The 15,738-nt window shown below is 34.7% G+C and overlaps 1 protein-coding gene across 5 annotated transcripts in view; it reads right to left on the reverse strand.

The window, feature by feature from the left end:
• Nucleotides 1-3,529: 3,529 nt before the first annotated feature.
• The window catches only part of CDH10 (cadherin 10), a 103,644-nt gene continuing 91,435 nt past the window's right edge, over nucleotides 3,530-15,738 (reverse strand). For all 5 annotated transcript variants that reach the window (XM_017809396.1, XM_017809394.1, XM_017809393.1 and 2 more), the window contains exons 9-12: nucleotides 14,378-14,499; nucleotides 7,619-7,727; nucleotides 5,460-5,711; nucleotides 3,530-4,601 (exon numbers count right to left, since the gene is read on the reverse strand). In XM_017809396.1, the coding sequence (XP_017664885.1) occupies nucleotides 4,108-4,601; nucleotides 5,460-5,711; nucleotides 7,619-7,727; nucleotides 14,378-14,499 (977 nt within the window). In that variant the 3' untranslated portion in view covers nucleotides 3,530-4,107. The remainder of the gene's footprint in view (nucleotides 4,602-5,459; nucleotides 5,712-7,618; nucleotides 7,728-14,377; nucleotides 14,500-15,738) is intronic.

Genomic DNA, 15,738 nt, shown 5'->3' on the forward strand with positions numbered 1-15,738 from the left:
GAGTATTTACTTTTTCCCAAATGTTGGACAAACCTAGAGAAACACTATCAAAAAATTTATTTCTGATGAATAAGGGCTAAACAGTCTGAAGCAACTCGGAGCAATGACTGGATTTAATTTTCTCCATCATTCATGATGGTCTTTGTGGGACCCTTCCAACTCAGAATATTCTGTGATTCTGCGATTAGCATAACAAGCAGCTCTGTAGCCAGTAACAAGTGTTTTCATAGTTAACCCAGTAGAATCAAATTATAAGAACAGAGTTGAAGGAGAATAATGTAGCAAATTTGGTTCTCTTTCTTTCAACTTTATGTGACATGTAGAATAAGAAGAATTTTAAAAAATCATTATAAGAATCTCTGATTCAAAGGCAACAAAGTCACACTGGACAATGAGTGAGAGGAATGAGGCGTAAACTCTTGACAGACAGTAACGTAATTGATAAATAGTTTGGCCTGGGAATAGTATTACATATGATTGAAGGACAAATTGTGAAAATGAGATACCTTATAAGAGTGAAAGAGTGAAAAACATCTGCATATACGGATCTGGCACCTGGTGAATATTGACCTGACCATGTGCAGTGTGAGGATTTTGTTGGTTTAGGGGCTTGTTTTATTCTCTTGGGTTTTTTACTCCGCTCAGACAGTTCCTACTATCAACCTTTTCCCTGAAGGCCCTATGAAATACTACTTTTTTCATTGTTGTTTTTAACATAGGATCTTGTACACATCTGCCTCCACAAAATCCATTTAAAAAAAGAATTTTTTTTCTTGCAACAAACTCTAAGAATTCACTGTCTCCTGGGGGTCCAGTGGCTGGAGTAGTTTTGATACAATTACGAATTTTTAAACATTCAGAAGATCTGCTTTGTAAGTAATTTGTAAGTTCCACCTGAAATGCAATATTAATGTATTTTCTTTGTTTTCTGTGGTCCTGTGACATTTTTGTCTTAAGAACATATAGAAAATTCATTCAGAGTAAACAATATCAGGATCTTGTTTACTATATGTTGTTATGCTTTGTAAAGTTTCATACAATCTTATGTAGCTAGGCTGAGGAGGTGCTGCTTGGGAAGCAAGTATCCTGTTTTATATTTCCTCCATTTTAAACTGTCTAGGAGTTTCACTTTCCAATTCCTCACTATTCTGACACTGTAAGAAGCCATTGTGATGGTGCCCTTGATTGCTTTCTTTTCCCTTTTCATGACATATGATACTCATGGCATTTATCTTTTCCTATATGGCCTTACACTTGACTAAGATGTTGTGACTCATCCATGGTGTATTAGACCTTGGAGAACATTGTGGACTATTCTGTTACTGCATGGAATATTAAGGACCAGAATCAGTTGCTCAAGTGATACAGGTCCCAAAATAAATCAGATATGACAATGAATTATGACTTTCTAATGATTTGTCTGCACAGATGACTTCATGTTCCTGTGCACACTTTCACTATGTTGAAGTATTGTGCAGTAAAATGGTATATCTATTTGTACGGTGAAATTCTACATGCAGAGTAACATCTATAGTGCTGAAATGAAATTTGGGTTTTAGCTTTTCCTAAAATGTGCTGGGGAATAAATCTCCAAGGATATGGCAACAAGTAAAAGAAATTTTCATTTATACTATTTATATAATAATGTTACGACTATGTTTATATATTGTTTATACTTTCATAATGTGATTCAGATTCTGCTGAACAGTTATAAAATAACTTCCTTAAACATAGTGGTTGACAAAAATTTCTATGTAGTTTTTATTTGGAAATTAGTACTGTAATGCAAATCAAAATAATAGAGTCTTATTTGACATTTGCTGATAACTCTGAAGAACAAGGGAGCTACTTGCATTTGTTTTTTCTTTCTGGAAACAAAACAGAGATTTTTACAGAGTTATATCTGAAAGTGTTGTCTGAACCTATTTAAGCAAAGTTTTGGTTTCAGTAAAGAGGTAAAAACCCAGCTGCTTTACAGTCTATTTTATTTTCTGACCTACTACATACTCAGTTAAACACTTAGGGTGTCACTGATCTCAATGTTGCTTGTAGATAGAAAATAGTTTTGAAATAGTCTCTTTTGTCTATTTATGATTTTAATGGATGAATATTCTTTGTTTATTTCTTCCTATTACATGTTATTGAAGGAGTAATGGAGATTTGAAAGCAAAAAAAAATTAGGTCCCATTCACTACATAATTATTAAGATCAACCGTTTGTATCACCTGTAAGACTTCTGCAAAGCTTTGTCATGCCGATCATGTAAGGTGTTTCTTAATATTTTCAGAATAATTTTCTAGTAAGAAATATAAAAAATCCTTAGTTAATGAAAATATTATTGAGTGAAATGAGGAAAAATCCATTATATTCACAATTTCTTAATAGATCAAATAGCTTAACTTGATATCAAGTCAATAAAAATTTGATCTCCATTGCACCAAAATAGCTTGCATAATGGTACTGCATTCGGCTTTCAACTTCATTGGGTTTAATCAGTCCATTAAGGAGACTGAAATATCCAACCAAATGAGAATGCAGCATTCCACTTTTCAAAGGACTAATATATTTACAATATATCTTGGTTTTTAAGCCAGTAAGTAAAGAGAAACAGAGGAGGGATTATCCTTCAAATGTGTTTCTCCCACAGTAACTAATACAGACCTTATGACATCCTGCTTTCGCTCTGATATTATTTAATCTCAGCAATCTTTCAAAATTGCAGTGTTTGTTTAGTATAAAATTTATGTAACCAAAAAATTGAAAGAAAAAAGAGAAAAGAGACATTTTAAAATGTTTTTGGATACCTCCTTAGTTTTGTGATAACTAAAATATAATTTTGGTTACAGTTGGCTCATTGGTCAGGTTTCTTTTTACTAGACTTTTCCAAAATATCCTAAATCTCAGTAAATTGAGTGGGGGCTGTGCTAGTTTTATTGACAGTTTCCCAGTCTTCAGACTGACAGCTTTAAAGGAGATTAGGTTATCCTTAGGTGGTTGTAATACAACACACAGTGGTTTGTCACCAAATGATTTGTCTTTGGAAAAATGGAGCTTAAAAATGATTATTTAAACATATTTTTACACTTTACCCATTGCAGTTACAGACCATCTCTAATGATGCAATTATGATTCAAAATGGTGAACTATAGAATAAATAAATTGAGATTTTGAAACTAATTTTATGTATCTGGATAGATTAGTTGTGCAGGCATGTTTTTAAAATAAGGCAATTCAAGTCACGACAAAACAGTAATTCATCCTTCTAGTCTAGAATATGATTAGTTGAGTGCAAAAATAAAAAAAAAAAATCTCTTAAACATTAAACTGTAAGAAGTAGCGCTTTTGAGCAAACAAACAAGTCTATAACTTGATACTCTCTCAGTGAATACAAGCACTTCAGGCCGTGTGGTATGTATGGTGAATACTGCAGCACACAAGTACAAGCAGTTGGCTTTGCTGTTATTGGAGAAATTCCATGTTCTCTTCAAGCTTGAAATTCATGGCCAGAACAGGCAGGCAAGCAGCAACATAGTTGTAAAAACTGGTTTATTTTTTAAAAATAAATACAAAAATATAAATATAAAACATTGGCAGATAGAATTTGATGAAATGAAGTTGCACAAACTTTTTTTTTAAACCAGCTGCATATTACACTTATTAACACCACGTGTACATTTTGTTTTATTTTAATGTACAGAACAGGACATATTGGATTTTTCTTCTTTGCCATCTTAAAAGCTGCACTTGCAGGGATAGGACATGTACCTAACAGAAGCGGCTTGTACATGAGGTTGCTTAAGGGATTATCACCCTGTTCAAATTTCTGAAGGTAAGATATTGTTTATTTTACTTACTAAAATGGACAACACTGACTTTCCATAGCTTTGGCTCTTGGAAGTTGATTAAATAAAATGCTGTATATATTCCAAGTGGCATCCTACTAGAAAGAATGAATGACATTAATGTACAAGTTTAAAACAAATTTTAAAAGGAAACCATTGTGCTGAGTGGCAGGAAAAATTTCCTGAATGTTAAATACTGTTGAGTGCAGAAGGTGTCTGTAAAATTACTTCCACTCAAAGGAAAAAAAAATGAAGCTACTGTAGGTTAAGAAGTGTCTTTGTCACTTTCTCCTCCACCGTACATCTCAGCTAGCTTATTAAACCGAGGGCCCCATTCTTGGAGGTAATCATAGTTTTGGTCTCCTTCAGTAGTACCTGACTCCAAGGAGCTCAAAGATTCAGCTATTGAATCGTTTCCTTCATAGGCATAGGTTGCAAGCGAGTCATACGGCGGTGCGGAAGGATCAGTGTCATGCTCTTTTAGCCTTTGGTTAATGAAATCTCGGACATCTGTGTTGTCTGGTGCCGAAGGAGTCCTGCGTGGTACAAATAATGTTTCAGGGATAATGTCTCGTCGAAGCTTCTTATCTTCAATAGCTGCAGGATTCCTCAGTGTGCCAATATCAAAGGCTTGGGTGTCTTCCTCTCCACCGCCTTCATCATTATAACTCACAATGTTGTCTCTGATGTCCTCTTTAGAGAGGATCAAAGGCTCCTTCTTTCGTTGCCTCTTTAGAGCAGCAAATAGCACCACTATAACTTAAAGAGAGAAACAAAGAATGGGTAACGATTTCTATTTAACAATTTCTTAGCAGTAAATTCACCAGGTACAAGAACTGTGTTTCAGCTACATTTCAGCAACTCATTTCTGTCTGATAACTGGATAAACACCTCTATCCGTATTATGGTAACACAGTAAGGTCTATATCAAAAAGTGCTATTTTGCACACCAATTGTGTGCTCTGCTTTACAGGACTGCAAACTTGTCTGCATGCTCCTTCTGTAACTGTAATGTGCTTTAAATAAGCCAGGCCTATTCTGAAGATATTTTCCCTTTTTCAAGCTCAAAGTACACTGTTAAAAACTGGGTTTGAGGTGAATTATAGGTCATTAAGTGATATTCTGAAAACCACAAAATAGAGGGTTTTTTAATTACAGCACAGAAACCTATAGATAGGCAGTGCTTTAATATAAAAGAATACAGTTTACTGTCTTATTATGTGTGAAATATATACTGTATGTTGACTTTAGATAGTTTATTAAATAGAGACATTTCCTCAAGAAAAAATTCAAATGAAAGACATGAAAGCAGTTTTTGATTATACTATTCCTCCTCTCTGATATTTCTTTTTTTGATCAACTTAACAAAAGAACATAAATGAGCTTCTGTTTGCACACTGATAGTTTTAACAGTCTGAGACTTGAATTCTTATTTACAGTGTCCAATTAACAGAAAAACAGAGTTTGCTTTTGGTTCTTTTCCTTTTCATTTCAAGCTATAGTTAAATTCTTGCAAAATCCATGATCATGGATTTTATCAACCTGCATAGCTTCGTAAAATGAATCAGGCCTGAAATATTTGTTCCTGGGTGGGGGAAGACGCATTTCTTTTCTTACCTAGCAGGATAATGATGCAGAGGAGAATGGCAACGAGTGCCCCTGTGCTGAGGCCGGCAGGGAGGAGCAAGGCCTCAGCACTGCAGGACTGCATGTTCCCCCGGCTGTCGCAGGCACACACTCGGATGGTCAGCGTGCCCGTGCTGCTCTGGATCGGGTAGTCGTTGTCCGATATCACCACTGGTAGAAGGTAAGTACTTATTTCATGTCGACTAAAGCCATTCCGTCTTGTCAAAATTCTGGCAGTGTTATCTAGATTGATTAAAATATATTGTTGTAGACTATATGAACATAAAACATACAATTTGTAGTAGATGCAATCCACCATATTTTACCTCAGCAGTTACACTTTGAAATAGTTCCTGATATCATGGTGATAGCTCTCTTTTTCTAACAACATTCCCATTTGATCAGAAAGCTATTTATAATTTTTTAGGTACATCTGGCCTGCGTGTCTGTGCCTCTGCATCACTTTTGCATGTGATTTGAAAAGAGGATTTCTCAAAGCTTAAAATGTTTTATAGATTAATGCATGTGGTGCGTGACATAGTTATAGTTCAGGGCTGAAGCCCTGAAATGCAGCGGCCAACTGAAAAAAAGTAACCTTCCACTTCACACAGTTCAACAAGCACTCTGCTCTGAAAGATTCTTCCTATGGATCATCTGTGACAACATCTATGGGAATGCTATCTGTCAACTCAGAATAAGATTTGCTACACCAAAACACTTTCAACACACTGTAGAACCATAAATTATGTACCTTAGCACATGGAGTAGATTTTTTTTAATAGAAATTGTCTTAGTAATTCAGAAAATGTGAAAGACAATAGATTTACCTGCACATTTTTGAGAAGTGAACTTACTAAACTGTATCTGTAGCAGACAAATCTTAGTTGTGTGCAGTATACTTCAGCATCAAAAGCTGTTCACTGAGCATCCAGAGGGAAGGAAAGGAAGAGAAGGAATGAATAACAGGGAGACTACTTCTTCTATTGTTAGAGCCACAACACAAGAGTCAGCCAACACCAGAGTTGTTAAATTTTTAGTCCAAAAGAGAGAAAATATATGTTTAGTCTCCACTAAAAGGAAAATTTAATTTTCATTGTATTTTTGGATTGCTTCAGCTCAGTGGTTAGCTATCTTGACAGCCAACTTCAGGCTGAATGAAAAGAACCCATGTGCAAAAAGAAAGAAAATCATTGCAGATAGCAAATATAGAGCAAGATCTATACCTATCTGCACTCAGGACCTAGTCACCAGGATATAATATTTGTTTAAAATATTAAATTTTTTATAGACTTCAAGATGTGAAAGACAAAGTTTTCCTTTATTGCTTCCCTCCATTTGTTTTATGTATTTTTATGCTATTTTTTTTCATTCAACATCAGAAACTATGCATCTGATGGATCTTTAAATACCTCTCCTGCTGGGGATTTTATAAGATACCCAAAGTATTTGATTTCAAGTCTTCACTTCCCTAGTGTTAGAATTCTTTTTTTCTGCTGTTGTTTGCAACCTATTACTTCCTGAAATCATCAGGATTATTCCCATTGCCTTTATGCGTGCAACACATTTGAAGACTGATACCATGTTCCCCTTGATTTATTTCTTCTGTAATCTGGAGTCCTCTCAATTAGTCATACTTATAAAGAAGGCCAAAATGCATAGTCCTCCTTTCCCAACAGAAGCTTCTGAAAATTTTCTCTGATAAAGACAGATTGCCAAAGGATCAAAAGAAAAGCCAAAGTGGCTATGCTCTCAAAACCATTATTTACATTAATGGTCAGAAAGAAGTAAAAGAGAAGGCCAAGGGAATCAGAACTATGTGACCGAAGGCTAAAGTGAAAAATCTCAACTTGCCAGCATTTCTGAAAGCTTTTTTTTTTCTCCTTTAGTCATGCATTTCATGTCTCTTTCACCCCAAGACAACACTTATACTGATTTTCTTTATAATTTGTTTTATCACGTTTTTGCCTCCCTTAAACAGATAAAACTGTAGAAGTCCTAAACCTCAAACATTCAGGTAAAGTATTTTTCTTGCTAGCAGCAATCTTCACAGCTTCTCTACCAACTGATAGACATCAAAAGCAAATACATTTCAGGAATGTAGTGAGACAGCAAAGATAAAACTCCTTCCTTGAAACAGGCGTGAATATTACCTTCATTATCCTGAACAGTGAAGTTAGGGTTAACGGCAGCTAAACTGAAGAAAAATTTTTGTCCACCAAGAGGGTCATCTTTGTCTACTGCACTTATGGTTTGAATAAGCTGTAGGAAAAAAAGCAAGCAAACAAACAACAAAAAACCCCACATACATCTAGATTTTTGATAAAGCTGTCTCATCAAAGAAGATTAAAAATATTAAAATAACAATATTCAGACACATTGATTTAACAATATAGTAACTGAACAAATATCAAAAAAAGTGTACTATATAAGTTTTTCCCACAAGAACATCTTTATCTTTCATGTGGTAGTACATGTACACCTATATTTTTGTACCCACATGTGGACAAAACTTGCTAAAAATAGTTTCAGCTGTAGCCTAAGTAGTTTTTATTCTTTATCTCTGATCCATCATTTTAAGTTCAAATCATAATCTAGGACAGTAATTCGCAGGAAGTTTTTTGGTTTTGTGATAAAAAAGGTATTTTATCAAACACATATTTCTGATACGGAAGTTAAAGTTTCAAATTAAATTTCAAAATTAAAACATTTGTTTCTAAACATGATTTTTCTATTTATTATCATAACAAAACACACCAATATGATTCCTGAGATGAAAAATGCCAGTTAGAGTATATTTCAACTCTTATAAAACATAGTATATTCTGGAGATACACCACCTCAGGGTGGGATGAGAATCAGGTGTCACAATTCTCAGAGTAAGCTACATCAGGTCAGTTCAATACTTCCGCTGAGTGTTTTCTCCAATGCTTACAAAAAATTGTGGGTATTTTTGGGAAAGTAATGGCAAGCCCTTTTATCATCATTTGTTTATCTGTCAAGTGAGTGAATGTGTGGCATTTTTCACTGAAGTTTCTATATCTAAGAGAGGAAAAATATTATTTCCCAAACAAATTACATTTTGGCATATTTATTGCTTAATTTCAGACTGGGACTTTTTTTATATCACAGCAATAAAAAATGAACTTATGGATGGATTTTTTGTGCATGCATGCTTGAATGTTCAGTTATGTTCTTAAGTTTAACTTCCAAAAATAGATTAATCTTTAGTCTAGGTCATTTTTCTTCTTCACTTCTTATCCATCATTTTAAATTGCACTGATTTTTCAACCATGGAATTACATCTAATTTTTAACACTACTCATTCCCTGTGGCATACTCGTTAAACCCTGTTTGTTTTTCCTCTTCCAATTCCTTCAAATACAGCCATTTCTCTTCATATCACAGCTTTTGTCAGGTCTGATCATCTTTAATATCAACAAATGCAATGTACTCCTGTTTGCCTTAACAAATGCATGACTAACTCCCAACTTCTCTATTGTCCATCCAGAAAACAGCAATAAATTTCTTCACAAGGCAAGGATCGTATTTCTTTTAATGTAGCAGCTTCCTTGCTTTCTCAACTGGCATTTTGCCTTTCTCTAAATCTATCTTCATACATGATATACAATACCTTATAAAATGAACAAAACTGATAATCCGAGCATAGAATATTGTTTATTTTCAAGAATGAATATTTTAATTATTTGAGTAGTTATTTAATTATTTGAATATTTTAATTATGTGAGTAATTAGCATATGAATCTTGAGAGATATCAACAAAATTAAATCAAGAAAACACTAGTCCCTTTTACTTCTTGACTAGAGACCATGAATACAGTCAGTTTTTGGTGTTACGCTGATGAAAATAAACTGATTTGCTAAGTGTCCACACTCGTAGTTTAAAAAGAGTATGTAGAATTGAAAGCATTATATTACACAGTTTGCAAATTATTTCCTGAAAATATTGGTTGCTTTTTTAATGTGATATAACCTGTTTTGCATGCGATTTCAAACACCGTTTTTTTCTCTTAGACCTGTCAACCATGGGAAACCCCTGTTACACCCACAGTAAGTTGCTTCTTCTTGCTATCAATGCTGCAAAGCAGTAACTGCAGGAAAGTCAAGGACTGTTTGATAACAGTCAGGAAATTAAGTAGTCATGAGGGTTGTTAGCCGCTAAAAAACTGATTACAAAGTGGAAACAAGTTTTCTGTATAGTCTGCTTATTCCAACAAAATTCATCTTTCTGCTTGTTAGGTCATCTTTGAGCATCAGTTCTATCAACTGTTTAAGTAAACTTTTTTTTTTTAAATACATTATATATTTGCTTTTAAATGCAGCACAAAGAACAGAACAGACAATGTACTATTAAGGAAAAAAAAAAGCAAAACTCTTTAGAAACTGTATATCAATTTGCAGTTCAAAAACTTTCTCTTACCAGAGTAAAAAAAGTAAAACTTTGTGAGTTTTTGAAAAAAGTAAGGCAAAAGGAAAATTCTGATACTAGTAAAACCACTGGAAGATATCAGATCTATGGAAATATACTGAAAAAACTATGGTAAGAATGAATCAGGGGACCTGGAAAAGAAAGAGGAAAAAAAATTTCAAGTAAATTGACCACAAATTGTAGTATGTCAAAAGAAAAGAGGGAGATGCAATAAACACAGATAAAAAAAGGCTTCAAGATCGAAGGATATAAGAAAGTTCTATAAAAACATCTAAAAATAAGAAGGGAAAATTGAATGCTAGAAAATGAAACCACAAGGAATTTAGTTTTGCAACCATTTTTAGAAAGACACCTGGTGAATATAACAAGGAAATTTCTGGAAATATAAAGATACCAAAAGCCATGTTTAAGCAAGGTTTTAGTAAGAAAAACATCCCTGATGAAGATTGTTATGTGGGTCAGATGAGTTGATATGAAGAGGAGCAACATAAAAAGAATTAATTCAAGAAACCTAGTGTGTTTATATAATCTTTGTTGAATTAAGTTATAGGAAAAAAGAATAAATCATTCATATTTTAAAAGGTCTCTGAAAGAGAACTCATTATGAGCTAGACCTCTTTATATAACAAAGGGACATGTGAAAAGAAGAGTGGGCGCGTATAGATTTAGCAAAATGAAGGCTAATAATAGCAAGATTGTAACAAGTGTGCTTGGAGACCCAAACAGATGGAAATACATCTTTCTTCACTACTGTGGAGGGGTTTGAAAGCTGCAGAGAGCCATGTTGTTTACCTACTCCTACCTCTGGTTCACGGAGGTAGTCCTTCAGAAAAGAACACAAAGGACCAGAACGCCACTAGGCACCCTTGTTGGTATGGGTCTACTAACACAAAACTGTATGTGGTTTGGTATATTTTAGGTATATAACCCTCCCATACACACACGGGGAGTTACAATGACCCAGAGTAGAAGACGGTGAATGGCCAAAGGAAAATGGAAGAAAAGTAAGCATTTTCCCATTTAAACATCACAATATAGTTGTGTCAGGTGCAGGTGCCCCCAGTGCTGGCAGTCTGCTGGTGCGGCCCCCATGGGTGGGAGGGAGAGAGCCCCGGGGAAAGCCTGGGCAAGGGAGGGCAAAACACTGCCCAGCAGCCAGGGCTGAGGGAGGGGAACCGGGTGAGAAACAGCCCTACGAGCCCCAAGGGCAGAGCGGGAGGAGGAGAGGAGGGGAGGGGAGACCCCAGCAGGGATGGGCCTGCGGCCCTGAGAGAGATCCCGGTGGGATAGGTGTTTCCCTGCAGACCTGGAGGTGACCCCATGCTGCAGGAGATTTATCCTGAAAGACTGCCATCCACGAGAAATACTCACACTGGAACGGGAAAAAGAATGAGGAGGAAGGAGTGTCAGAGAAGAGAAGGTAGATGAGTCAGTAGTGAAGGGGTGAAAGTGAACCTGGGAAGAAAGTGGGATGAAGGGAAAGCGTTTCTTTTCTTTTGTATTTGTTTTTCACCACCCTACCCTATTTTTAACTGACAGTATATTAATTTTCCCCAAGTCGAATCTGTTTTGCCAGTGATGGAAATTGCTAAGTCTGTCTCTGTCTCAAGCCATTTCCTTTTTCATATTTTCTCCCCCTGTACTGTTGAGGAGGGAGGAAGTGCCTGGATGGGCACCTGGAAGCTGTCCAAGGTCAGCTCCTGCCTTCTTTTCTTTTGGCGTATCATTTGCAAAGAGAGAAGAAGGGCATCTCTTCTGACCATTGCTATAGGGAAAAAAAATATATATAGAAAAATCATACTCAGCTTCCATGCAAAATCTCTCTAAAGCAGGACTGACTTCTGCTTTCTACACTGCTTCCTATCTTTTACACTAGAGGATCTTTGGAGACTGGCTGCTGAGCTGCCAGACGTGTGACAGCTGGGAGCTGACAAAAACCAGTGGGATTCCATCTGTCCAGATGCCCAGCTCCTGGCTCTTCTCACCTGGGGCCGGAGGACAGCTGAACTTCTTTGGTTATGGAGTTGCAGCAGTCTGAGCACGTTGCTGCTTTCTTTCCCTGAACCCCTACTGAGTCAGCTTTGTACAGCTCACATGAATGCCTGTGTCCTCTTTATGCCATCACACTAAGACTGTCCTCATTTTCAGAGGGTCGAAAGAACAGCAACCACCAAAATAGCATTCTGCCAGAAGTGCTGCTTGAGTTTTTTGAGATAGGATATTCACATTGTTTGTAAGGTCACGGTACAATCTGACATCAGCAGTAGTAGCAAGTAGGAAAACATCACAGGCCCTTTGAGCCATTCAGTCTACAAAGTCACATTTCTCTCTTGCTATATATTTGTATGTATGTATATATACATGTATATACCTGCACATCTATAGGTATCATATATAGTGTGTGGGTCTATATGTGTAAGTATGTATATATATATATTATTTAGGCTTCTTTATAAATTAAGTAAATGGAAAACTATAATATTGATTAAAATGTCTTTCTTTTGTAGATAGGAAATATTTAAATGAATACCACAAAATTTGTGACTGATGAATCATCATTATTTTCTGTGATCTAATGGAAGATACAAATTTGATCATGGATCAAAAGCAACTACAGAAACCTGAAAGGGAAGAAAGATAGTATAAATGTGGGAGGAATCAAGTTTAGAGAACCATGTTCAGTTGGGATTGATTAGATTCAGTCTCTCAGGACAGACTGAATTTGAAAATAACAAGTCTTATTTATGATCTACCAGTAAACAAGAAGAATATAATTACATTCAAATAGATTATTCATGTTATTCAGCATTGCATTTTTTCTCTTCCTGTGAATTGCTTTCTTTAAGCCATCATTCGCAATTCAGATTTCATAAGAAATGTTTATATTAATGATCATTTTAGTAAATTTGGTAGGGTTTTTTTTCTGATAAAAAGACACTTTTGAGCTCTATAACAATTTAAATAAACATTTGCGGGTGCATACACTTAATTAGCTTCTCATTTATCAGTCATAAATGATTAGTGTTATTTTATTCAACTTTTTAACTGACAGCCTGTTCTGAATGTAAACAGAAAAACAATGGAATGTAGAAATACCTTTTCTATTTATGTTTAAATTAGATACTGACTTAAATTTAAATTTAAATTTAAATACTGACTTCAATAATCTAGATAGTGGAGAACAGAGTTCCTTAACATACATTTATGTGGAACATAACTGTTCTACTAACATTTTCTGTACCCTCCATTATTAGTATCCTGTATATAACAGATTCTAGAACCTCAGGTGAGTAAAATTTATAGTTTAATGCATTTAGACTTTTTTTTTTTTAACCTAGGATTTTTTTGGGTGAAACTGGAACAGGAAAATTCAATGTTCTTGTTTTCCAATTCTTAACGCTCATGTCATATTGAAAATTATTAAAACATTATTTTAGTATTTATAGAAGAAACTACAACTGTCAAAATTTCTACATTTTTAGCCACTGATTTCCCTTTATCTAACAGCTTGAATTCTCTCACAACTGTCAAACCAGACAAATGCCCTTGCTCAGTACCTTTAGATATTTTATGCATTATAGATTTGGACCTTAAATCTTTTGTTCTTATTTCCAACTGGTGTCACTTTGGAATGAAGAAAGGCAACCTGAATGTGAAATTTGTAATACAACCTGAATGCCATACCTGTGAGACTCAAACAGTTAAGACAAGCTGGCACTTCTCCCACATTCTATTCAAAGGTACTGAAGGAGTTGTACTGAGCTATTACTGCTACAATTTTAAAGGCTTTATTATTGGATGATTGTGTTCTAATGTAATAGGAAAACATTTTTTTAACAGTTCTAATAAACAGCTGTCTATTAGGAATTAGATATTAAGTAGCACAGTCATTTCACTTAAATTGAAGTACACATTGTGTAGCCTCCAAGAGGCAAACCAAAATATTATGTTACCAGTTTAAAAATGTATGGTTGTTTTTTCTTTTCCTTTTCAGAAGTTTTTGGTATGATAATGAAAGATAAATCTAACAATTAAAAAAAGAAAAAAAGTGTGGCAGATGTAATTGTTTATAATCACCATCAGTGTGGATTGAAATATATCTGAATTTTGCTATTTGAGAGTTATTGGAAATATAGATCAAACTTTTTAGTAGTTACATATAGCATTTTACTTTATGAAATTTATGACAAAGAAAAATTATGACCATGTCTCTTGGACACATCTGGTCAGGATTTAACAGTAGTACAAGGTTAGGTAAAGAAAAGTGGTAATTAGCAAACTGATACTGTTGTAATATATTGAGATTTCACTCTAAGCCTCACCTACAGAACTACTTTGCTTTCATTTTCAACATTTCAGAAACTATTTCAGATATGATTTTTCCCGAGCAACAGGCAAGAATGATCTACAGTTGCATGCTGTAGCAAAACTGGATAGTAGGTAGTGTTTATCAGAGGCATACCTGTCCAGCTCTTGCATTTTCACATACAAAAGTATCGTAGAATACAGCGAACTGTGGAGCATTGTCATTAACATCCAGAATTCTTACATAGACAGGAACACGAGTAGCATCTTTGGGGTTGTCTGACAGCAGAAGAGAGAAAAAAAAAAGAGATTATTTTCTTACTAGGAATTTTCTGTTTTCTTCCAAATTTCTTGAACATTATTCTTGCAAGATTGGGTTCGAATCTGCTCAATATTTAGCATACAAACTGGTAACATGTAAGAATCAGGCCTTCTGAAAAATAAGGAAATTATTTGTTTAGAGTAAATAAAGTATTAGTATCTAGTAAGCAATTAAGATTTTACATGAAGATAGGGGCTGCAAATATCAATCTATTCAAATTTAGTATGTTAAAGTATGCCACTACTATCATAACAAATTTGATTATTTGGTGGGCTCAAGGTTTTGTAAGGTTTTTATCTTTAATTTTAAAATTATTTGTGTTCTGGTTTATTTTACGGAGAGAAGATATTATTGACTTTATGCATTATGTTGGGTTTCGCTGGGATATAGTTAATTTAGTTGATGACATGCATACATATTTTGAACATCTTTCAAGCCTGACTTTCCTCTCTTGTGCCTAAAGAAATTCCAACAAAACAGATGAAATTAACCCCCCAAAAGAATCTGCTACAGAACTTATTAAAATAAGAGTTTATATGTTTAAATGTCCTTAAAAAATATGAAGGTAGATTTTCAGACAGCAGCTTAAGAATAGTAACCTCCCCCTTGCCAAATACCAAAACTCTATTATTATTTAGAGTGCTCTTTTATTACTATGGGTTAGGTCAGGAATACAAGTGTCCCTGTTCTCACTTGCCATACGAAGAATAAGAAATAATGCCTAGATGTAAAATAGTGCAGCCATTTCTTGGAATTCTGCTGGATGGTAGCTAAGTACTATATGATTTTGCAACATTAATGGAATGGTATAACTAACAACAGTGAGAGATAATTCCAAATTACTGATTCGCCCCCTCCCCTCTTTTATTCTGCTTCAAATAAAACAGTAAACATTTAGGAGCACCTGGAATTTTATTCACTTGTTATCAATAAGACCTTTGCTAAAGGGTACGATGAGGATCTTTTTGACATCCTGAATTGTTTAAAATGCCAAGTTTATGACAGAGTTTTTCATAGCCTTTTGCATGTTTGTACTAATTTTCAAATAATTTCTAATCTTAACACTGCTTTCCCATTTTGTAATGGGTAAAATTTTTAAAGATTTAAAGACCTAAATCTCTTCCTTAACTTCTTTCTCCAAAACTAACACACCTCTTTGGAGAATGCTAGCTACTCCTAGAATGTAATATGTCCAG

Source organism: Lepidothrix coronata, unplaced genomic scaffold (genome assembly GCF_001604755.1).
Source record: "Lepidothrix coronata isolate B3197 unplaced genomic scaffold, Lepidothrix_coronata-1.0 Scaffold26, whole genome shotgun sequence".
NCBI lineage: Eukaryota > Metazoa > Chordata > Aves > Passeriformes > Pipridae > Lepidothrix > Lepidothrix coronata.